This window comes from Gadus morhua, chromosome 6 (assembly GCF_902167405.1).
Source record: "Gadus morhua chromosome 6, gadMor3.0, whole genome shotgun sequence".
Classification (NCBI taxonomy): domain Eukaryota; kingdom Metazoa; phylum Chordata; class Actinopteri; order Gadiformes; family Gadidae; genus Gadus; species Gadus morhua.
This window is the reverse complement of record NC_044053.1, coordinates 12,327,888-12,352,939: the sequence shown is the minus strand read 5'-3', so window position 1 is coordinate 12,352,939 and position 25,052 is coordinate 12,327,888. Positions and strand designations below refer to the sequence as shown.

General features: G+C 44.1%; 2 protein-coding genes across 2 annotated transcripts; both read left to right on the top strand.

Moving 5' to 3' along the window:
- The first annotated feature begins 7,320 nt into the window (after positions 1 to 7,320).
- LOC115546177 (arrestin domain-containing protein 3-like) lies at positions 7,321 to 12,466 on the top strand. The gene is made up of 6 exons (XM_030359876.1): positions 7,321 to 7,653; positions 8,538 to 8,595; positions 8,886 to 9,033; positions 9,774 to 9,870; positions 10,346 to 10,602; positions 10,799 to 12,466. The coding sequence occupies exons 1-6, from the start codon at positions 7,398 to 7,400 to the stop codon at positions 11,624 to 11,626; spliced, it is 1,644 nt and encodes a 547-aa protein (XP_030215736.1). The 5' UTR covers positions 7,321 to 7,397; the 3' UTR covers positions 11,627 to 12,466.
- Positions 12,467 to 16,573: 4,107 nt separating this feature from the next.
- LOC115546118 (arrestin domain-containing protein 3-like) lies at positions 16,574 to 24,702 on the top strand. The gene is made up of 6 exons (XM_030359791.1): positions 16,574 to 16,925; positions 20,898 to 20,955; positions 21,254 to 21,395; positions 22,230 to 22,326; positions 22,818 to 23,074; positions 23,272 to 24,702. Exons 1-6 carry the CDS (start codon positions 16,679 to 16,681, stop codon positions 23,467 to 23,469), a joined length of 999 nt encoding a protein of 332 aa, XP_030215651.1. The 5' UTR covers positions 16,574 to 16,678; the 3' UTR covers positions 23,470 to 24,702.
- Positions 24,703 to 25,052: the final 350 nt, after the last annotated feature.

Sequence of the window (25,052 nt, the reverse complement as noted above, 5' to 3'; positions counted from 1 at the left end):
AGCTCTTCCTTCATTCAGGTTATCTGTGGGAAACAACTCACAGATCCCGTCCCCCTCCAGGTGGGCATTAAAACCGGCTGCCCGTGGAGCGCCATCAATTTTGTCCTGGCCATCAACCAGTGGATTAGGTGGCTGTGCGACTGTGCACCACCCAATGTGATTTCCCCAAACCCCATACAAGGCTACGCAGATGATGTGCAGCTGGCTTCTCGGGAGGAGAGTGTCATCAAGGACATGCTCTCCAGAACTGACACATTCCTGGACTGGTCCGGTCTGGAGATCAAACAGTCTAAATGTGCAGTTCTATACCAGAGAAGGAGTGGCGGGAATCGCTGGTACAAATCTAAAACGGATAGGGATCCAGAGTTTTCCATCAACTCGGAACCAATCCGTGTGTACGACCTGCACGAGACGTACACCTACCTCGGGCACAAATTCAATGTAGCAGGCGAGTGAAAGAAGCAGGATGAATATATGGTCACGGAATTCACCACCAGGCTGGATTTGATTGATGTTTCACCACTTCCTCTGCTCATGAAGTTGGAGGCCATCAGACAGGTGGCCCTGTCGAGAATTCAACATCTTTTCTCCAACATACACCTCGCGTGCAAAACACTGCGGGAACTAAACAACCAAGTAGTTTCTGTAGTGAGGAAGTGGTTTGGACTGAACACCCATTCAACCAGGGACATTATTTTCCAGCCCAAACAGGAGGGAGGTCTAGGAGTTCCAAACGTGGAGTGGATCTATAATGCCACCAGGCTGTCCCACTTGACCAATATGCTGAACAGTGATGACCGGTCTGTCAGGGAACTTGCACGTTCTTCATTGTTTCTGGACATGAAGCGACGTAAAGTTCCCCTGGCAGGAGAGGGTGAGCCGAGCTTCTTAGGCTTTAGAAGGAAGCCCAACAACAAGATGGACTCACATTCTGCTGGGTTTGGGGTCTCGTCGGACTGGCCCGACCTCAATGACATTTGCGTGCGAGCTGGAGTCTCCCTGGACTGGGTGAAGTCTGACTCAGACACTGTAATGGTGTCTGAGGATGTAATAACTGACTGTACAATCTCAGTAAGGGTAACTGTCAATGATACTGAACATCATGTATCACCAGCTCACACACGCAGGTACCTGCTAGGGTTAGAACAGCAGAGGCAGCAACAACACTGGACTGGTCTAAAGCTACAGGGAAAGCTAGCATGTATTCCCACTGCAGATCAAACAGTTTCTCACACAATATTCAAGAACTATGCAGTTGATGAGGATATTCTTACATTTACAGTTAAAGCCAGATTACGTTCTTCCAACCAGACTCAATCTCTCTCTGTGGTACCCTAACAGATTTCCTCCTCATTGTCTGCACCACGACAACTCAACTATAGAATCACTGTCACATATTCTGAATAGCTGGCATGTATACAAGGGCATGTATATTTCCAGACATGATAGAATTGTTGATTTACTGGTTAAGAACATGCTTTTATATACCCCACCTTCCTCCGTTAAAGTATATACCCATTCAAGGGTTTCATCTGACATGTTCACTCTGTGCAATAACGAAGTTGACTATTTTTCAAATGTGAATGCCAATACACCAGATGTTATTGTTGTTGATGAGGTAAGCAGAGAAGTCACCATCTTAGAAGTAAGCTGTACGTTTGACTATAGTCTGGAGGAGGCATTCCTTGCCAAGGTTACAAAATACCAACTTCTCAGAAATGAGATTGCACAACTGGGGTACACCTGCAAACTACTTGTGTTTATATTTGGAAGCCTTGGCCATGTCCACAGACTCGTCATAAGGGGTTTGCAGATGGCTGGAATTCCGAAGCCAAAAGCTAAAGCACTTGCAAAATTCTGCTCCATATCTGTATTAATAGGCAGCCGCCACATATGGAGGAGACGCTGCTTCCTGTATCCATAGACTGAGATCAGACATGTCAAAGAGATTCTGGGCTTGATGAGTGCATCTACCAGTGTTTGTGTTCAAGATTTGTTATTGTAAAATGTGAACATAAATAAATGACTAAAATGTGTGTGTGTGTGTGTGTGTGTGTGTGTGTGTGTGTGTGTGTGTGTGTGTGTGTGTGTGTGTGTGTGTGTGTGTCTTAGGGGTAGCATGTCCATAACTCAGCAGGCGCTTTAGCTAGCTCCAGCCCACTTCTAGCCTACACCCACCCAACAACTCTTAACCCACTCCCACCCAGTGCGGGCGGGTGAGTAGAACCAGGATCCTAAATCAGATGGTGTTCCTTAACCTGAAACAACTCCTACTGTACGTAAAATGTTTTAGCGCGAGTTAGGAGCACTCCTAGCGGTAAGATAAAATGCTTTGTGAATACGGCCCCTGATCTATAGGCATGGTGCCTAGCAAGGAAAGTCGCATAGCAGCACCAATGTGAACTGGACATTTGTCGTGGCGATATGGCATTATTCATCAGCAAACAGGGCCAGCAATACAGTCGATTGCTAGAAAGCCATGAGTACCTACTAGCAAACCATGTAGCACCCACAACACTGACGTTGCCATTACTTTTGGTGATTTCGATTTTGCGAAGTGGTCTACCGGTTTCTTTGGTCGCTAACTTAGCACTGTAACTCAATGAATGGAATGTTTTGTAATTAAACCTGAACAATTTCCTCTGTTTCCAATGTTTTCCATTGTACACATTATTCGCAAATGTTAAAATCTTGTTATCCTTCAGATGATTTTACCTGCTTTGCGTCTTGTATGCCGCGTTTCCACTGCAGGGTGCAGTACGGTTTGGTGCGCAAAGGTGCGATACGGATTGCGTTTCCACCGCCAAAAGTGGGCGTGACCCGGACTGAGCCGTACTCGTTTTGCCCTCGTCTTCAGTACATCTCCGTTGGGGTACTGAGACGCCTGAAAGGGTGCCGGAATATTCGAGCTACACACCCCCTCGTCACTTCCGGGCGACGTGGGGATAAAAACAAACAAACAGTAGCCTCGAGTAATTATTCTTTTCAATAAAACACGACAATAACGTAAAACGTTTCCATTGTTTTTATTGAGCAGGCTACACTGTGTCGCGCTGCTATGATGTCACAATGTTTACGTAGCTGCCGCAGCGATTCACATCCGGCCTGCCTTAAAGGGTACTGTCGGCGGTGGAAACGCAACCTCGGAACTGAGCTGGGCTATACCGCCCCCTCCCTACCGGACTGAGGCAAACCGAACCATACCGCACCCTGCAGTGGAAACGTGGCATTATCAGACTGAAAGGCAATGCAGGCAGAGCGGGTTTGTTATCGACAGCGTTGCCAGATTGGGCCGATTTCCCGCCCAATGATATTTGGGCGACAATTTTCCAGCCTAACGTGGTTAAAAGTAGCCCAATTGGGTGGGAAAGCTCCCCAAACTGGCAACACTGCTCACCAGCCAGGGATCCTGCTTATTGGTTCATAGCGCAGCGCGAATTCTTCGTTTGCAACTGACGTCACAGCTAATTAAAATTTGTTACCAAACCGGAAGTCGGCCATCTTGGTAGGAAAGCAATCACAGCATTGCGCCCCGCTACACGTGTTTCAGTCACATTAGAGTGGAGGTCATTCAATCGCAAAGCGCGTATCTAACCTGAATGGTTTCGTTATAATATTATTTTGTTTGGCTAATAATGCCTACCAGTTGTGCTGTGCACGTTTGTGCGAATTATTTCACATGCGAGAATGGGAATTGCAGTTTTTTTAGGATTCCAAAAGGGATCACAACCCAAGGTGAGCGGACGCGTGAGATGACCGAGGAGCGACGCCGCACTTGGATTTCGAACATCTACCGGGGCGACATGGCACAAATAAATCTCGCCAACACTCGTGTTTGTGGTAATCACTCCATAACTGGTAAGTTTTAGGGCTCAATCAATTTGTGAGAGGTTCTTTGCAAGAGTTTTTGCGCCTGCAGCTCTAGTTCTAGTTTGTTTTGTTTGTTTTTACCAGGAAACCCTTAACCCGTAATCTACACTCCGGAAAAGGGCCTGATCCTCGCTAAAATCAGACTTTTTCAGCTTGTAGGGATCGAAACCTAACAGGTTATGTTTCTGCTGGTATCTTACCCTGGCGGGGCCGCTTAAATTTGAGCAATATTGGGACATTTGTATCGCACTATTGTGTTCGATGCTAGAAGACGCCATTTTGATCTCTTGTGTTTTCCTATGAAGATGGCCGACGTCATGACGTGAGCACTTTTTATGTCATTTTGATCACGTGGTTGCAAACGAAGAATAGATTTTTGCGCGAATCAGACGCCTTAAGGTCACACCCACTCAGAGGAGGACTTTCCTCCCCTCTCCCATTGAAACCCATGTTATTGACCGGCTGCCAGTACTTTCGGGGAAATGCATGGGAGTCAACGGAGGCTGAGGGAGGACCTTCCTCGCATTAATTCATTACAGTAGTCTGGGCAATCTACATTTTTTAATCTCAACAATGTTAGGGAGGATCATCCTCCCTCTCCTCAATGGAGAAGCCTCCACTGGTGTGTTCTTTGTCAAACCAATTCGTCTTAGTTTCCTTACTTGTTTGAGAGTAATAAAAAAGTCTTTGTCTTTTATGAGCCAGACTCCTTGAACGCACTTATTTCGTTAAAGTGTTACAGGTACTTTATCTACCATCAGGACAGGCAATTGCTAACAGGATGTCTGACAGGCCCGAGGTGGTCTGTGGTAAAGGGTAGGGTCAATCCCCAAGGCTGATCCACTGGCACTAGGGGAACGATCAATCGATCAATATATATATATATATATATATATATATATATATATATATATATATATATATATATATATATGAAACAATGATCACAATGAGTCCTGGGGTGGTCCCCAAGTTCTTATTCATGCCACCTCATTTTTTTTTCTTACTTGTTTGAGAGTAATAGTAAAGGCGTTGCCGTTGCCATTTCTGTGGTACAAAGTATTATGCTGCGTTTCCACTGCAGGGTGCGGTACGGTTCGGTTCGCCTCAGTCCGGTAGGGAGGGGGCGGTATAGCCCAGCTCAGTTCCGAGGTCACGTTTCCACCGCCGACAGTACCCTTTGTGGTAGGCCGGATGTCGATCGCCGCGGCAGCTACATAAACATCGTAAACAACGTCTTCCTCCCCAATAAGGGAGAGGAACGTCTCCACCTCCTTGTTCACCCAAGCAAGCGTTTTACGCGACATGTTCATTGTAAAGAATAATACCTCGAGGTTACTGTTTGTTTGTTTTTATCCCCACGTCAGAAGTGACTATTCTGTCGACCAATCAATGGAGGAGGTGTGTAGCTCGAATTTTCCGGCACCCTTTCAGGCGTCTCAGTACCCACACGGAGGAGTACTGAAGACGAGGGAAAAACAAGTACAGCTCAGTCCGGGTCATGCCCACTTTTGGCGGTGGAAACGCAATCCGTACCGCACCTTTGCGAACCGAACCGTACCGCACCCTGCAGGGAAACGCACCATTAGTGATCGTTTAGAGGGGTTGCCACGGAGGTAGGCGTGAACACACGATGAGTGACCGAGATGGCTTTATGGCTTTACCTACATGACAATCACTATCACTACATAGAAAACCGGACGGGATTCTTTGGTGACAACTATGTTTGCGAATAATGCTACAAGAGCCATGCGCCCCCGCTGTACCACAAATGTCCATTCTTCTGTAAATCTATGTCTACAGTTTAAGTTGTTGGGTGCAATGATCATGACGAGTTGCATATTTATGGGAGTAAGAACAAAATGCGAAGGCTATTCTTAACAAGACCATAATAATCATCAGCCTGCACCCATTTATTTTTAACTGAAAGCTAACTATTTTCTTACTATGACATTGTTTTGCAAATAATATCTAATTTCTCAGATCTATTGTTTTTTAAAACTCTCTGAAATCCTGCTGTATTTTGATAATGTTATTTCATTCAGACGTCATATTCAGTTTTTTCCTTCACGTACCCCACAGGGACAACTGATGGACAGAGTACGAGTGCTGGAGTATCAGGTATCTACCCCATCAGGACAACTGTTGGAAAGAGTCAGAGTGCTGGAGCATCAGGCCTCTACCCCATCAGGGCAACTGTTGGAAAGAGTCAGAGTGCTGGATCAGGCCTCTACCCAACAGGGACAACTGTTGGACACCTCTATCCTTCCCCCTCCACATTACACACTCCTTATCCTGTTGGTCCATCTCATCTACCCAGAGAAATTTTGGCGTACAGGATCTGTACGGCAAAATTTCTCGTAGGCGCTTCGGTGAGGCTGTGATGAAGTTCACAATTTATTGGACCGTGTCTAGACAGTAACGAACATCCTTGACCATAGTTAATCGCGTTTGTAGTCTACACTCAGACATGAACTCATTATGGCATGCGGGTGTCTTCATTCATAAAAAAATAAAAACATTCGGGAGTATGCAAATTATTCTAAAGAGGTCTAGACTCCGTGCGCAGCCCCGTCTTCTCCAGTGAACCAAGAAAGCCTGTGCCGTGACGAACAGGGGATTGTACCCCCTCGGTTTTACACAGGAAACTTGAGATTAGAAGGTGAAATCGCCTGGTGTGCCAAGCTGCTAACGAAACGGATTGGCAGTGTTAAAAGGCCAATCATCCTGCCCAACAATATGGGCAGGGTCTAGACCAAGCTCTTCTAATCGGGTCAGCAATATCCGTGTGCCTAGCCTCTGCGTTTGAATGATAATGAATGAATGGAACGTTGCATTTTTAATGTCTACAAATATTCTAGACTAGAAACTGCGTGCCAATCAATGAAACCTTATGCGGAATCAGATGAAGTCGGCTCTCTTTGCTGCGCAAAGCATGTTTCAGAAATCAGCACATTAAAGATAAATATTAGCTATTTTAGATTTTTGTAATATGGAATTATTTCAGGGGGTAAAATGCCTTGAGGATTAGGGCTGATACATAGGCCTTTGTGAGGCAAGGCTAAGCCTAATGTCAATTGTGTTTTAATATCTTTAGCATTCATATTATAGCAGTCCAGTATTTTCATAGACTACTCTGCTGTTGGCCTTGATGGGGAGATATTTTAACCCTTTTTAACCCCATTTTCCTGCGACATTCCTGCGTCCCCCCCGCTCTACAGAGCCCATTTCAGCACCGTGTCAGTGGACAGCTACACATTTGAACGTCGTTACAGTGCACGCGCGTTGCAGGGCCCAGGTCTTTTCAAGCACTTGTCAAAACCAAACAGCCGACGGCGCTAGAGGTTTACTTTCGAAGTGTGAATAGCCTGCAGTACTGGGGACCATGGATCTATAAAGCAGGCGCTCGTGCCACTCAGATATCAGGTCTAGTATGGGCGTGACAAACGATAGACTCCTCATTCCAAAAAAAAACGCAATTTATGCGTTGGGTAGTTCTTTAATAAGGTGTTACCGCTACTACGACAATGCCTACAACAAAGGATTTAACGTTGACTTACGATGCACTTAACGAGGAAAGGACGTTTTCCGAGGGAGACACTTTAACGGGCACAGTGACGATGTGTTTGAAAAAAGACACGAAAGTTAAATCCTTTTTCGTCAAACTTAAAGGCGACGCAAATGTGCGTTGGAGCCAAGAGATTGGTGAAAACCAACTCATTCATACTGCACACTGGAGGTACTTTAAACTTAAACAATATTTGATTCCTGAAAACACTAAAGGTAAGTGAAACGACGGTCTATGTCTTTGCAAACATCAAAGCATCCGATACATGTTCCCACCATCCACTCGAAATAATGAATGGTGGTGAGAAAGTTGCAAGAGGTTCATGTCAACAAACTACAATGAATTTGCCCATATGGACTTTAAATCATTCCAAATATCTCATGGAATACAAATGTCTTCTGTGAGCAGCATTACCAGATGGGACATGTGAAACCATGCTGATGTCCGCTTCCTATTCGCAGCCAGTGTTTGAGTTTTTTCGAGTGTTTTCTTAATGACATAGGCCTACTTGTTACCTCTGGTACTGTGCCATTTTTATTGATAAAAAAAACAGTGAATAGTTGGGAATAGCCCCCTCAACCTTCGGTCTCGGCGGCTATTCCGAACTATTCACAGAGCCTGAGGTGAATAATTGTTCACATAATTTCGCCTTCGGCAAATAATTGTTAAATATCTATGCATTTATATATTTATCTGTATAATCTGCTGAACATTCTCTGACTAGTCTCTACTCTAAAGGGTCTCAATGCGGCTGTGGTCTGTCGTCTCCCCAGCGTGACGTCGTGCAATGCATTGTGGGGGACATGAGAATCAACCGCAAACCGCTAAAATAGTCCCTGCTTTTCATCTTACATTCCGTTTTGTGATACCCAACAACATCTAATACAATTGATAACAGTTTAAATTTGTATTACCAACAAGCAACTGCAACACGGACTTCAACCTTTCACCATGTGGGCTTAAGAATGAGCTTATACGTTGCTCGACTTTCTATAGCACTCAAGTGCAGTTATTTTAAAAAATCAAGTATGATCGCATTCCTTTTTCATACTCTTATCATGCTAACTATATATTTAACACAATGACATTTCTCATGCAGACACTGAAATCTCCAAGGGAAATCACTCGTATAAATTCAGCTTCAAAATTCCATCCGGGTAGGTAATTCTCAATCCAATTCTTATTAAGGTAACAGAATGCACCAAGCCTTACATCCCCAGGCAAATTCTCTGATGCATGTGAGACTGGGACTTCTCAGTTCCTTTTCGACTTCCATGGGGCTTTATTAACAGGGGCAGACCCAGAATGCAAATTCCTCTGGTTTCCACAGTACAATACATCCTATATGTCACATCAGTTGAAACACATCAGCCAAATTACGCTACTTTTTTCTCACGCATGGACAGTTCTGATTATTTTATTTGTTCTGCTCTGTGTGCTTTAATAGGAGTATGCCCTCATCCTTCTGCGGGTTGTTTGGTAAGATCGTCTACAAGTTGGAAGCCAAGCTTTCAATGAGCTGGAGGTTGGACAGCAATGTAAAACAGGAGATCAACTTTGCATCGAAGGCCATTTCGAACTTCAGCCACCTGATGGTATGTAGACCTGGCGTACTTGACCTGGTAACAGGATGGGTGGCACAGTAAGAATGTCATTGGATCAATGGGGGGGCACCTTTCTGTATGGAGTCAGTATGTTCTTCTCGTGTTCAGTTAGGTTTTCTCCGGGTGCTCTAGTTTTCATCAACATTTAGAAATCCATCCATGGTTAGGTGAATACTCCTGCCGGTGCCCTTGGCCTAGGCACCAGGGTAAAGCCCTGGAGTGGGTCCCCCCCTGCACTGTGTGGCTGCCCACTGCTCCTAGTGATGGGATCAATTCAGAGTCCTCACTTTCCTTCCTGATCAATTCGGTATTTAAAAAAGTGACTGTTACTTTTTCTTCTCTGGACAAACATCACTTAACTTAAATAAAAAATAAATTTACATTTTTTTAAAAGAAGATATTATTCACATTTGGTAGAGCTGAATTGCTTGACTAACTAAACTTAAAAAAATAAAGATTTAAGAAGTTCCTTAAAGGAGGTTATAGACAAAAGTATGACCATTGTATGCATCCATTGTTCAATATTGGGCTACATTTGAATTACATTGGACACATTCTAGCATCACTGAGACTAACTGTCATGTGTGTATCTCCACCTAATTTCAGGAACCTCCTAATTTCAGGATGTTTAAGTGACTTAAGCCATGTATCAGACCGGTTCACCTACCTGTAGCTGATCAGTTAAGTCAACATTTACGATCATTGTCCCTGCTCACCATGTTCTACTCTAGACCCGCCAGGTTGGCCAAGTCGATAAAGACATAGGAATCTTCTCCAAAAGATCCGTACACATGGAGGTGTTTGTGGAGAGCGGAGTCTACGCCCCGGGTAATGTCTCACACACACACACACACACACACACACACACACACACACACACACACACACACACACACACACACACACACACACACACACACACACACACACACACACCACTGAAGAGCATATGTGTCACATACAAAAATGGGAAACACACATGAAGTTGACCTTACCACTTAGATCTTAGTCGATTGAAGAGTATGCTTACTAGATATTTAAGAGTATGACACCACATTTTTACATTGACCAACAATGGTGGCGGCTCTTTTTGCACCCAACCATCACGAGCCACCTATAGGCCGTAAGACAAACTACACGATGTTGCTTCTCAAACAGGCGGTCATGTCTTCCGCTTTGCACCAACCGCACCACCCTGTTTGCAGCTACTCTACAAAAACTACAACAAACAATTCAACATAGTTGTTTCATGTGAATATGTGTGGACTAATCTGTTAATTTAATATCTATATTTTTTCCATAGGTCAAACTGTGGCAGTTACTGTTAAAGCCAAAAACACATCCTCAAAAGACGCGACCCCCAAGTTCTCTTTGAATCAGTATGTTACGTACCGTGCGCACGGCTTTACAAAGTTCAGTTGTGGTGAAATCTGTAAGTTAGTTGGGGAGGTTATTGAGAAGGAAAGTGAAAAAACAGTCACTTGTGCATTGAAGATCCCTCCTGACACGATCCTATCCATCCAGAACTGTGAAATCCTTTCAGTTGAATATAATTTTAAGGTAGGAGCTCAATGTGATGACAAATGGTTATAGTATATGCCTAAATTCATAAAAGGTTGTGTAAATAAAGTGCAGACCGTTAGGAAGTTGGATGTTCCCCAATGTAGGCCTACCCAAATATATATTTTACAATAAAAAGTCATGCAAATATAAATGGGTATTGGGTTGACATCTCACTGTGTACTCGTTTCCCTAGGTGTACTTGGACATCAGCTTTGCCACAGACCCAGAGATCAATTTTCCACTGGTCATTGCCCCTTCCGGCTCCATGTTAAACCCAGGGCCCGGGGGAATGAACCAGCCGTACCCCCCTGTAGCATACGGGGGCCCAAGCAACAGCGACAATCCTCCCCCCGCCGCCTGCTTTCAGCCAGCTCCGCATCAGCAGGCCTATGGTCCCTCAGCAGGGACCATAGGCCTGCTGAGCGACCATAGGCTGAGGGACCATAAGCCCCTCAGCCTATGGTCCCTCTTGGGGGGCTTCGGCCGCTCAGCAGCCTTCGGGCCCCAAGCAGCCTTCGGGTCCCAAGTAGCCTTCGGGTCCCAAGCAGCCTTCGGGCCCCAAGCAGCCTTCGGGCCCCAAGCAGCCTTCGGGCCCCAAGCAGCCTTCGGGCCCCAAGCAGCCTTCTGGCCCCAAGCAGCCTCCATGCCCCCAGCAGCCTCCGGGCCCCCAGCAGCCTGGGGCCCAGGCCCCGCTGCGACTGGTGCCGTGGGAGCAGCTTACTACCAGCACGTGCCACAGAACAAGTCTCCGTATGGACCCCCGGCCCAGCCCTCAGCGCAACCCCCAGTTCTCCAGGGCCCTCCTCCACCGGCGGCTCCGGGGGCTCTGCCCTCTGCGCCGACGTTCGGCCCCGGCCAGTACGCCCCGCCGTCGTTGGCCTCCTGCTACAACGGCCCCACGTATAGCATGCCACCGCAAATGCCGGGGATGGGCACCGATTTTCTATCCCGACAAAATGAAGAACCTCCTTCATATCTGTCTATATTCCCCCCGGTAACCAACGATAAACCGCCAAAATAATTGAACAGAAAGCGCTGATGATTCAATATCCCTACAATGGACCAGTTTATATTGAAGACTATTCAGCCATGCATGTATGGCAGAAATGTGTGACACATTTGAAAATATAAGAATTTTAATTATTATACACTATACGTATAAATAAAGTATGATCAGTATCATGCCTACATGCTACATGAAAGGGTGGAAAAACTGTTGGACTTACTAATATTAATCGTTCGTTTTAAATAATCCTGTATCGTCGACATTTCCTGTTCTCTTTTCTTTCACTTTCCAGGAAACAAGGTCCTACTGAACTTGGGGCATTATGATATGGTTGATCACCCACTCTTTGCTTATTCAAAAATCAAATCCCTTATATGATCCCTTCACTTGCCATTTAACATTTCTTTACATCTGAAACTGTGTCTTTATGAAAACATAATTTCAACCTCACTTTGCACTAACCACATTTTCTGTTTAGTTAAAGTGTTAAAGGCGGGTTATCTACCACCAGGACAGGCAATGGCCAGGAAGTTTTGGGGGTCTCTGTGAGTGGCTAAACTGTGTGTGTGTGTGTGTGTGTGTGTGTGTGTGTGTGTGTGTGTGTGTGTGTGTGTGTGTGTGTGTGTGTGTGTGTGTGTGTGTGTGTGTGTGTGTGTGTGTGTGTGTGTGTGTGTGTGTGTGTGTGTGGTTAAGCTGGTTGCGAACTTGGTGGAATCGCTAGTGCATCCGGTCCCAGACCGGAAGTTGTGGGGGCTCTGTGATTGGTTAAACAGTGCGTGGGTGTGTGTTCTTTGTCAAACCAATTTGTATTAGTTTCCTAACTTGTTTGAGAGTAATAAAAAAGTCTATGTCTTTCATGAGCCAGACTCCTTGAACGCACTTATTTAGTTAAAGTGTTACAGGTAGTTTATCTACCACCAGGACAGGCAATTGCCAACAGGATGTCTGACAGGCCCGAGGTGGTCTGTGGTAAAGGGTAGGGTCAATCCCCAAGGCTGATCCACTGGCCCGATCGATCGATCGATCTATCTATCTATAGATCTATAGATCTATAGATCGATAGATCGTTACCTTAATTAAACCCACACAGCTCGTTACCGTAGGTAAAGCTCTGTGTTTATAGCAGTCCTTCTAGGTTGGTCTCGGTTCCTCTGACCCGTGTTCATGTAGTGATGTGTGAGTTCTGTTCTGTTTTTCTTAACAGAACAGAACTCACACATCGATCGATAGATAGATAGATAGAGAGATAGAGAGAGAGATAGAGAGATAGAGAGAGAGATAGAGAGAGAGATAGAGAGATAGAGAGATATAGAGATTCTGTTGGGTATTATTTGTGCGCAATGCTTGTTTTTGGCGACCTCTATAGGTATTGAGTGCCTGTGTGCATATAATAGGAGATGGACAGGAGTGCCAGGTTTGGCTGATTACACATTAAAAAGTTTGTTATACAATGGCTTAGCCCACATCCTGCCTTTTTTTTTTTTTCAGGTATTCTAAGTCAGTTTTTTTTTAATTTTTGTACAAAATAAACCACAAGACCTTTTTTGCAAACCCAACAAACTTCTGGACATTATATTCTTTGGACTCAAGCATTGTTAGAATCTAGTCTGCAGTCAGTCACCAGTGATGTTTATTGGAACCAGGAAAACTTGAGAAATGTCACTATATATATATATATATATATATATATATATATATATATATATATATATATATATATATATATATATCACTATTATTATTATTAGTAGTTTTGTGTTTCAATGGGGATAAAACAAATCCTTGTTATGTGGTAGGTCTGTTTTATACTTTGTCTCCAAGGATTAAGCCAAGACCAGCTCTTGGTGATCTGAACAACGTTGGGGCCGGGACCATCCGTGGTATGATACCAAAAACATGTATAAAGAATATATGTATATCTATTCTTTGTGTCTCATCTCCACTTCAAGAAGTTAGAATTGTTTCAGACGCATCCTAAACAACAACCAAAAATAATATGGCTGTACCTACATGACAATCACTATCACTACATAGAAAATCGGACGGGATTCTTTGGGACAACTATGTTTGCGAATAATGCTAAAGAGCCACTGTACCACACTGTACCACATATGTCAATTTTTCTGTAATGTATGTCTACAGTTTATGTTGTGGGGTGCAATGATCATGACAAGTTGCATATGTATGGGAGTAAGGAATAGAGAACAAGATTATTAGGCCTTGAATATTTAAAAGATGCGATATGGGATCTATTGTGTGAGTGTGTGCGCGCAAAATTAAATTACATGTACTCTAATAATAATAATAATAAGAATCTGTCTTTCATACCAGAGGGCCGCAGCCTCCTGGGATAATGGATGTGAAAAAGGAAATGGATGATGAACACTGTGGGGGACAGTGTTCATCATCCAAATGTCATGCAGGAAAAGGTACTGCATGACATTTGGCGAAAGCTATTCTTAACATGACCATAATAATCATAAGCCTGCACCCATTTATTTTTTAACTGTAATCTAACTATTTCTTATAATGACATTGTTTTTCAAAAAATATCTAATTTCTTAGATCTATTGTTTTTTAATACTCTCTGCAATCCTGCTGTTATGGTATTTTGATAATGTTATTTCATTCAGACGTCATATTCTGTTTCTTCCGTCACATACCCCACAGGGACAACTGTTGGACACCTCTATCCTTCCCCTTCCACATTTCCCACTCCTTATCCTGTTGGTCCATCTCATCTACCCAGAGAAATTTCGCCGTACAGGTTTCCCTTCCTGGACAAGCGGCTTATCCAATGCCACAACAAATCCAACCATTTCCAGTGGCATACCCCTACGCCCTCGCTCAGGCTGCGTCCATGAACAGCCAACATTTCATGGAGCGTCCCCCACCATACGCTAGGATTCTCCCACCTGACCACGGGACTTGAACCCTTCAGTCACCTCACTATACACCGATCCCATCTTGTAACTGTAAATGTGTTCTACATTCAAACACATCATATACTTTATTTTGTTCAGACTTAGCTTTGCTACTTTTGTTTTTTTTTTGTCGCTAATGTGGCTTATTTTAAATAGAGTACTTAAGGAACAAGTAGGGGAACACTGCTACTACAGAAGAGAAGCAACGCTGGATGGCCCACCAACACCCTTAAGCAGCCAGGTGGCGCAAGAAGGTCGACAAATACTGGAGACAAACTTATTTATTTGTTTAAACTTTACTGGCACGTGTGTGATTACTCAGTCACACACAAGCTATAGCCAATTAGCCATGAATCTTAAAATGAACTAGAGCTATGTTTTTAATACACAATATAAATATTATATATTGTGGGGGTATATAGTATATGCAACTATTAAAAGGATGGATTGCATGTTATATTAATTTATTATTTGATGGTTTCTAATCAGGCCTTTACCTGCTATGTATTTGGTATTAATAAGGATATCTATTTCCAGCGTGTGCTTGCGTTTCTCGCCTTAACTAGCCAATGATATAAAGTCTGATTTCTTTTCAAGAAAAATCTGTAACTCCATAGGTGTAGTTACAAGAGAAGGGGGCCGCCTCCATGTTGTGCATGATGCAAAGATAACCAAGTTAAAGCCATCAACAAAGAAATGTCAGAAAAGACTCTCAAGTCGTACGAGTAAACTGCAAAGATGACCTTGTTGGCACAACCCAGATGTACGATGGATTAACGCACAAGCTGAAGCAGAATCGTCCCTGAAACTGACAACCACTGCATAGAAAGTCACAATCTGTAGCTTCTCATAGGCCTACAGGTGCAACAATTACTTTGTTAGCATTTTTTTAAAGTTTGTTTTGCTAGTGTGTTGGCTGGCTGCGACGACAGGCCAGCCGCTGGCTGCCGCTGGCTGCCGCTGGCCACGGCTCTGGCAGGCTGACCGACTAGGTTGTGACCATAAAAGCGTCGCGACCCTTTTTGCGGCAAATCGGTCGCAACCAACCAGAGGTATGGCTGAATGAGCGACCTGTGGCAGCGAGCCAGTCACCATGGCTGCTACCACAACCAAAAGCCTATATTTTCAGTTAACATCTCATTGAACAAAATAAATATACGTGCGTCAGTGTAATACAAACGTACATACAATAATATATAGCTTAGATATTGATAGACAATATAATCAATATAAATTTGTACACATCACTGTATTAAAAAGTCAATTTAAAAATAATTAAATATAGATGGATAGACCAATAGCCATATTTATTATAAAAAGGCCTATTGGTCTATCAATATCTAAGCTATATATTATTGTAGGCTATGTAGGCCTACGTTTGTATTACACTGACGCACGTATATTTATTCTGTTCAATGAGATGTTAACTGATAACGTAGGCTTTTGGTTGTGGTAGCAGCCATGGTGACAATGGCTGGCTGCCACAGGTCGCTCATTCAGCCATACCTCTGGTTGGTGGCAACCGATCTGCCGCAAAAAGGGTCGCGACGCTTTTAAGGTCGCGACCTAGTCGGTCAGCCTGCCAGAGCCGGTGGCCAAGGGCAAGTGGCGTCGAGACCAATGCGACCTACGTCGCGACGAACGTCGTTGGCCACTCAGAGAGCTCGGCTTTTTAACCCCATTTTCCTGCGACATTCCTGCGTCCCCCCCCCCGCTCTACAGAGCCCATTTCAGCACCGTGTCAGTGGACAGCAACACATTCGAACGTCGTTAGTGCAGTGCACGCGCGTTCATGTTAAGAGGAGTTTCGGGAAACGCTCCAAAGAAATGTACGATGGTTCCTAAGTCTAAGATCCTTCGTGGGAATGATCGTACGAGCGTGGATCCATCGTTGTCGGGAAACTGGGCCCAGGCATTTTCAAGCACTTGTCAAAATCAAACAGCCGACGGCGCTAGAGGTTTACTTTTGACGTGTGAATAGCCTGCAGTACTGGGGACCAGACATGGACCTATAAAGCAGGCGCTCATGCCAATCAGATATCAGGTCTAGTATGGGCCTGGCAAACGATAGACGATAGACTAAAAAAAACCGCTATTTACGCGTTGGGTAGTTCTTTAATAAGGTGTTACCGCTACTACGACAATGCCTGATTTAACGTTGACTTACGATGCACTAAACGAGGAAAGGACGTTTTCCGAGGGAGACACTTTAACGGGCACAGTGACGATGTGTTTGAAAAAAGATACGAAAGTTAAATCCCTTTTCGTCAAACTTAAAGCCGACGCAAATGTGCGTTGGAGCCAAGAGATTGGTGAATACCAACTCATTCATATTGCACACAGGAGGTACTTCAAACTTAAACAATTTTTGATTCCTGAAAACACTAAAGGTAAGTGAAACGACGGTCTATGTCTTTGCAAACATCAAAGCATCCGATAGGCTACATGTTCCCACCATCCACTCGAAATAATGAATGGTGGTGAGAAAGTTGCAAGAGGTTCATGTCAGAAAAACAACAATGAATTTGCCCATATGGACTTTAAATCATTCCAAATATCTCATGGAATACAAATGTCTTCTGTGAGGAGCATTACCAGATGGGACATGTGAAACCAAGCTGATGTCCGCTTCCTATTCGCAGCCAGTGTTTGAGTTTTTTCGAACATAGTTTTCTTAATGACATATACTGGCTACCTCTGGTACTGTGCCATTTATATTGGTAAAAAAAACCCAGCTATTATTAATCTATTCTTTGTTATGCCATATATCTAAGGCTCCAGACTTAGGCTACTTCATAGGAGCACTGTGGCCCCTAACTGAATTTTAGGGGCGCAACCAGAAATTGTCACTGATAAATATTTTGATAGATGCAGAAATTACAATGTGCAGTATCAAATTCAGCGTCACATTTTATTGTGATCCTAATCTATCCCAACGGTTTCCAGGTGTGCGCGTGCATGCGTTCGACAAGCACGGAAGCGACAGTTTCACGGGAGTGCGCGCTTGTCGTGCTGCTTGACAGGACGAGCCTCGATCCTCTGCCCGCTCGCTCGAGTCTCCATTGATGCATAATCAGGCACGACAAACACCTCCCGTGTGAAAAGCCCTTTATGGCACCTGAAGCAGAGTCCTGCACTGTTTCGGGTGACCCGCACAATTTGGATGAAATGAGTCAGGTCGGACGCCTGAAGAGCGCGGGTCGGTCGCGGGTTTTGCGATTGTGAGCGAGACTTCTCCGGTGCTGGATAGGATAGGCTATATTAATCAGGAGCGGAGGTGTCAACTAAAACAGTGGATGATGTGCTTTTTTTGCACAACAATCTAAAGCACCACGCCAAACACCAGATAGCCCTAGTGTAATTCCCCGGTGTTCCATCTAATAATTCTAATTTTCCATCGGGTCCGGGTCGGGCGTCGACATAGCGGGTCTGGTCGATAGCGGGATGTAATTCGCGCGATTGTCGGAACACTGGTCGGATGCGGTTTGAAGTAGGCCTATTGCACACTAGCCGAACGTCGGAAGAACGAGTCAATAGTTCGCTTGCTCATTGTAAACGCACGTAGCAGTTTGTGAAATCTTTCTCCTTTAGTGATGGGTCGTTTGCGACCGAATCAGTTCGAATGAACGAATCTTTAACAAGAACGAACCGAACTGATTCTTCTCTCTCGTTTGTCTCGTTCGTTCTCAGACTCGACTCCTCCCAGACCCACTAGTCGCTGACTCGCTGTTTGTTCACTGACTGTGAGTGGTGCAGAGGGAAGAGGCTTAGTAAGCGAGCGTACGATTAAATATCAGTCAAATGGCAAATGCATGCTGTCTTTGTACTTTCTGTGTAATGCAGATAATCAAATATTTGAATGTCTCGTCAATCTGCCTCGTTCTTTCATGGTTTGTTCTGCACCCGGGACCCCCATCATCATTGCTAAATCAAGTCTATTATCTTGCTGATATGTTAAACATCCAATAATCAACTAGCATACAAGCCCCATCCCGCTGCATTTGGATAAAGTTGTAATGTTGTGTTAATTGATGACCAACTTCCACAATGGTTTGAGAATGAGAACTCAGAATGAGAGGGTTCTCAGAATGAGAGTCTGAGAACCTGACGCAGTCTTTAAGATTCATAATATCATATATTTATCTGCCGCGCCGCAATTAATGAATAAAGATCGTAAAAAAACGTTTATTTTGACAGATGTGCCTGAAGTTACTACTTTACAACCTCGTTGATGACCAACAATTAGAAAGACATGTAATTTTATTTCAGCTTTGGGTGAAATCAAAGTGTTACACCTTTTCTGATGTCGGCTCCCAGACCGTAGTCGAGGAGCACAGGAGAGATGTTCCCTCCAGGGCCGATGTTCTCTCGGGGGTAGCACCCTTCTCTTTGACCGGCAGTGGGTCTGCTTATAGGTCGGAAAGAAGCGGCCACCGATTATTGACAGGCTTGGTACTTTAATCTTAGTTCCACTGACTTAACAGTACCTTTGTACACAGCTTTTTACAAAAATTGCAGTTTCTCGGCTTCCGACGGCGACAACAATACGACTATCGTTTCCTTATACTTCCGGCTCACGGCCCCTGGGAGAAATCTCGAGAATGCGCAGAACGCATGATCCGATTCCAATCGTTTGACGCTTAATTCACATGCACGCTTAATTCAACCAACAAACGAGTAATCTAGGGGTCTTAATTCGACTCTGAGTAACTCGATTAGACTTTATTCAGACCAAGGTGTATACCATAGATAGTATATAAAGTGGATGTAGCATCCGGGCAGACCTCAGTTATTCCAACTGCATCCAATTCTCTTGGCTTATGAGCGTCGCCAACGTGTCATAGTTTGACTCCGCACCATTTCCGCCATATTCATACATTTTAACCTCCCATATAATAAAAAATAGCCTGCTAAAAACAATTAACCCCCCTCAGTGTTGTCATGGAGATATGAACTAAACATACTGACTAGAAAGTTTTTTTGGACCAGGCTGTAAATAGGTTTGTAAAAGCGAGCTGTTTAACAAGTGAGTCAACGAAGAATTGTTCACTTTTGGTACCACCTCGTAGTGGCCACCCGGTGCTACTGCAATGTTTGTCCCTTCCGCATTGGATGCTGGTAGAACTCGATGTGGTTGGGGCTTGGTGTATACATGCATTTTAATAATCCAATCATAGTCGGACTAAGTTGTTTGGATGCACGTTGTTTTATAACAAGCAGAGGAAAAGTTGTGCATCACAATGCAAACACGACAATAATTGGCACCAATCTGGCTCACTTAGAAGAGCAATTGACTGAATAAATGCCAGGTAAAGCCTAACGGACACGCAATCAGTGCACTTGCAAATGAGTGCCTGCAGTATGACCGATTGTGGTGGTGTGACTTTATTTAACCATCAACCTACAGCAAATACGATCAGACAGATACATCATTGAACACGTAAACAAAGCACATTCGTCTAACCCGGCGGATGCTGACATACAGCCCACAACAAGCCAAACATCACCACCGCGGAGAGTGCTTGTGCGCTCGCTCGCAAGAGCGCTCTCGCTCTCTCTCTCTCTCTCTCTCTCTCTCTCTCTCTCTCTCTCTCTCTCTCTCTCTCTCTCTCTCTCTCTCTCTCTCTCTCTCTCTCTCTCTCTCTCTCTCTCTCTCTCTCCCCAACTCCAGGTTGCTTTACTAAGACCACAACCAACCATAAGGCCTTCATAACCATGTAGTATGCCGAAGCCGGAAAGGACACATGCACAGTCGCACACACTCATCTTATGCACAACAAACAGTTCTATCAGCAACATTCAGTCGCTGCAAATATTTAAAGTAGCCTCTTGCCTAGTCTTACCTAGTTAGAGGGGGGCTATTCCCCACTATTCACAGAGCCTGAGGTGAATAATTGATCACCTCATTTCGCCTTCGGCAAATAATTGTTTAATATCTATGCATTGATCTATTTATCTGTGTAATCTGCTGAACACTCTCTTACTAGTCTCTACTCTAAAGGGTCTCAATGCGGCTGTGGTCTGTCGTCTCCCCAGCGTGACGTCGTGCAATGCATTGTGGGGGACATGAGAATCAACCGCAAACCGCTAAAATAGTACCTCTTTTTCGTCTTACATTCCATTTTGTGCTACCCAACAACATCTAATACAATTGATAACAGTTTAAGTTTTTATTAACAACAAGCAACTGCAACACAGACTTCCACCTTTCAACATGTGAGCTTAAGAATGAGCTTACACGTTGCAAGACTTTCTATAACGCTCAAGTGCACTGTTATTTTAAAATCAAGTATGATCGCATTCCTTTTTCATACGCTTATCATGATAACTAAATATTTAACACAATGACATTTCTCATGCAGACACTCGAATCTCCAAGGGAAATCACTCGTATAAATTCAGCATCAACATTCCATCCGGGTAGGTAATTTAATTCTCAATCCAATTCATATTAAGGTAACGGAATACACCAAGCCTTAAATCCCTTGGCAAATTCACTAATGCATGTGAGACTGGGACTTCTCAGTTCATTTTCGATTTCCATGCATGGGGCTTTATCAACAGGGGCAGACCCAGAATGCAACTTCATCTGGTTTCCACAGTACAATACATCCTATATTTAACATTAGTTGAAACAGACCAGCCACTTACGTTACTTTTTTCTCACACATGGACAGTTCTGATTATTTTATTTGTTCTGCTCTGTGTGCTTTAATAGGAGTTTGCCCTCATCCTTCCACGGGGCTCATGGTAGCATCGTCTACAGACTGGAAGCCAAGCTTTCAAGGAGCTGGAGGTTGGACAGCAATGTAAAACAGGAGATCAACTTTGCATCGAAGGCCATTTCAAGCCTCCTGATGGTATGTAGGGCTGGCGTATTTGACCTGGTAACAGGTTGGGTGGCACAGTAAGAATGTCATTGGTTCAATGGGAGGGTAGCTTTCTGAATGGAGTCAGTATGTTCTTTTCGTGTTCAGTTAGGTTTCCTCTGGGTGCTCTAGTTTCCATTAACAAATCGAAAACCATCCATGGGGTTAGGTGAATACTCCTGCCGGTGCCCTTGGAGCCCTGGAGTTGGTCCCCCTGCACTGTGTGGCTGCCCACTGCTTCTATATACAGGCCCATATCCAACTTACCGTTCATTGGCAAAATTATTGAAAAAATTGATTTTAATCAACAAACCTCTTTTAACGCTCAACAACTGCCTTGACAACTTTCAGTCAGGTTTTCCTCTACATCTTTGATCTGTGGAGTTCCCCAGGGCTCAATCTTGGGTCCACCATTATTTAACCTTTACATGCTGCCGCTTGGTCAACTTATAAAGAAGCACTCAATTGCCTACCACAGTTACGCTGATGACACTCAAATTTATCTACCGCTAATGCCTAATGACTACAACCCCGTTGAAAGTCTCTGTCATTGTATTTATGAAATAGATAAATGGATGTCACAGAACTTTTTACAGCTCAACAAAAAACTGAGGTTGTAGTTTGTGGAAAGAAGGAGTAGTATTTAAAAAAGTAACTGTTTGTGGAGGAGTCAAAAATTGCCAGAGGTCAGATATTTATGGACATATCCAATCTATATTTAAATTCTTTGGGCTTGTCATGTATCAGACCGGTTCACCTACCTGTAGCTGATCAGTTAAGTCAACATTTACGAACATTGTCCCTGCTCACCATGTTCTACTATAGACCCGCCAGGTTGGCCAAGTGGATAAAGACATAGGAATCTTCTCCAAAAGATCCGTACACATGGAGGTGTTTGTGGAGAGCGGAGTCTATGCCCCGGGTAATGTCACACACACACACACACACACACACACACACACACACACACACACACACACACACACACACACACACACACACACACACACACACACACACACACACACACACACACACACACAACTGAAGAGCTTATGTGTCACATACAAAAATGGGAAATACACATGAAGTTGACCGTACCACTTAGATCTTAGTCGATTGAAGAATATAAGTATGCTTGCTTGATATTTAAGAGTATGACACCACATTTTTACATTGACCAACAATGGTGGCGGCTCTTTTTGCACCCAACCACCACGAGCCACCTATAGGCCGTTAGACAAACGACACGATGTTGCTTCTCAAACAGGCGGTCATGTCTTCCGCTTTGCACCAACCGCACCACCCTGTTTGCAGCTACTCTACACAAACTACAACAAACAATTCAACATAGTTGTTTCATGTGAATATGTGTGGACTAATCTGTTAATTGAATATATATTTTTTCCATAGGTCAAACTGTGGCAGTTATTGTTAAAGTCAAAAACACATCCTCAAAAGACATGACCCCCAAGTTCTCTTTGAATCAGTATGTTAGGTACGGTCCGCAAGGCTTTGCAAAGTTCGATTGTCATGAAATCTGTAAGTTAGTTGGGGAGGTTATTGAGAAGAAAAGTGAAAAAACAGTCACTTGTGCATTCAAGATCCCTCCTGACACGATCCTATCCATCCAGAACTGTGAAATCCTTTCAGTTGAATACAATTTTAAGGTAGGAGCTCAATGTGATGACAAATGGTTATAGTATATGCCAAAATTCATAAAAGGTTGTGTAAATTAAGTGCTGACCATTAGGAAGTAGGATGGTCCCCAATTTAGGCCTACCCAAATATATATTTTACATTTAAAAGTCATGCAAATGATGAATGGGTATTGGGTTTACATCTCACTGTGTACTCGTTTCCCTAGGTGTACTTGGACATCAGCTTTGCCACAGACCCAGAGATCAATTTTCCACTGGTCATTGTCCCTTCCAGCTTCATGTTAAACCCAGGGCCCGGGGGAATGAACCAGCCGTACCCCGCTGTAGCATACGGGGGCCCAAGCAACAGCGACTTCCCTCCCCCCGCCGCCTGCTTTCAGCCAGCTCTGCATCAGCAGGCCTAGGGTCCCTCAGCAGGGACCATAGGCCTGCTGAGGGACCATAGGCTGAGGGACCATAAGCCCCTCAGCCTATGGTCCCTTCTTGGGGGACTTTGGCCGCTCAGCAGCCTTCGGGCCCCTAGCAGCCTTCTGGCCCCAAGCAGCCTCCAGGCCCCCAGCAGACTCCGGGCCCCCAGCAGCCTGGGGCCCGGGCCCCGCTGCGCCAGGTGCCATGGGAGCAGCTTACTACCAGCCCATGCCACACAACAAGTGTCCGTATGGACCCCCGGTCCAGCCCTCAGCGCACCCCCCAGTGCTCCACCCTCCACCTCCGCCGGCGGCTCCGGGGGCTCTGCCCTCTGCGCCGACGTTCGACCCCGACCAGTACGCCCCGCCGTCGTTGGCCTCCTGCTACAACGGCCCCACGTTTAGCATTTCGCCGCCAATCCCGGGATGGGCACCGATTTTCTATCCCCGCAATATGAAGAACCTCCTTCGTATCTGTCTATGTTCCCCCTGGCAACCAACGATAAACCGCCAAAATAATTGAACAGAAAGCGCTGATGATTCATTGTCGTGGTTTTCGAAACATGGAAACGCGCAATGGGATAAATGTATATGTATATACAGTATATACACCTCAATATGCAACCTACGGTTCATTAATTTTAAGCATATGTACACATATGCTATGAAGAGCTTTATTCAATGTCTTAAATGGGGAAGTTTAAAGGCCTTTGGTATTTTGTGGTTTCCTCTCAGGGCTCAACCATGGCCAGTGATGTCATTCAAACACACCTGGTTGCATGTGGTCTACAACTGCAGTAGTGTGACCACAATATCCCTTCAATGGACCATTTTATATTGAAGACTTTATTCAGCCATGCATGTATGGCAGAAATGTGTGACACATTTGAAAATATAAGAATTTTAATTATTATACACTATACGTATAAATAAAGTATGATCAGTATCATGCCTACAAGCTACATGAAAGGGTGGAAAAACAGTTGGACGTACTAAAATTAATCGTTTGTTTTAAATAATCCTGTATCGTCTACATTTCCTGTTCTCTTCTCTACCTTTCGTATGAGCCTGCTTAAATATATTGTTATTCTTTGTATGTTTCTCTGACGTGCATTTAAAATAACCTTGCCAAATGTAGCTAGATGTCTGTACCCTTTTGCTTGCTCTTTGCTGCTAATCAATTAAGTGTATTTTTAGAATAATTGTACCAATAAAAAATACAATAAAAAACGACTTCTGTAACTTACATATCCAGATGTACTATGGATCCACTGGCACATGAGACACTGAGCACTCTGGGTACTGAGAATAATAGCACTTAAAATAATTTGTGGTTGTACCTTAAAGATTTCTTGCCAGAGTACTCACACTTTGACTCAGTACTTAAGCATAACAAATAGCCTAATGCTAATATAAGCATAAGAAAGAGTAGAAAGAGTAGTAAATCACATTCCCCAGATAGGGGTACTTTAGATTGTGCGTACGTCCGGCCCCAACAGGAAGTAGCATGTGGCTATTTTTTAAATCTTTGCAGCGACTGAATATTGATGATAGAACTGATTGTTGTGCATAAGATGAGT

What these genes read in the sequence shown, in the direction of transcription:
- LOC115546177 (XM_030359876.1), top strand. Translation starts at nt 7,398, where the DNA reads ATGCCTACAACAAAGGATTTAACGTTGACTTACGATGCACTTAACGAG. An exon ending in AGCTTCAAAATTCCATCCGG is followed by an intron (nt 8,596 to 8,885) that starts GTAGGTAATTCT and finishes GTGCTTTAATAG; the next exon opens with GAGTATGCCCTCATCCTTCT. An exon ending in GAGCGGAGTCTACGCCCCGG is followed by an intron (nt 9,871 to 10,345) that starts GTAATGTCTCAC and finishes TTTTTTCCATAG; the next exon opens with GTCAAACTGTGGCAGTTACT.
- LOC115546118 (XM_030359791.1), top strand. Translation starts at nt 16,679, where the DNA reads ATGCCTGATTTAACGTTGACTTACGATGCACTAAACGAGGAAAGGACG. An exon ending in AGCATCAACATTCCATCCGG is followed by an intron (nt 20,956 to 21,253) that starts GTAGGTAATTTA and finishes GTGCTTTAATAG; the next exon opens with GAGTTTGCCCTCATCCTTCC. An exon ending in CAGTTGAATACAATTTTAAG is followed by an intron (nt 23,075 to 23,271) that starts GTAGGAGCTCAA and finishes TCGTTTCCCTAG; the next exon opens with GTGTACTTGGACATCAGCTT.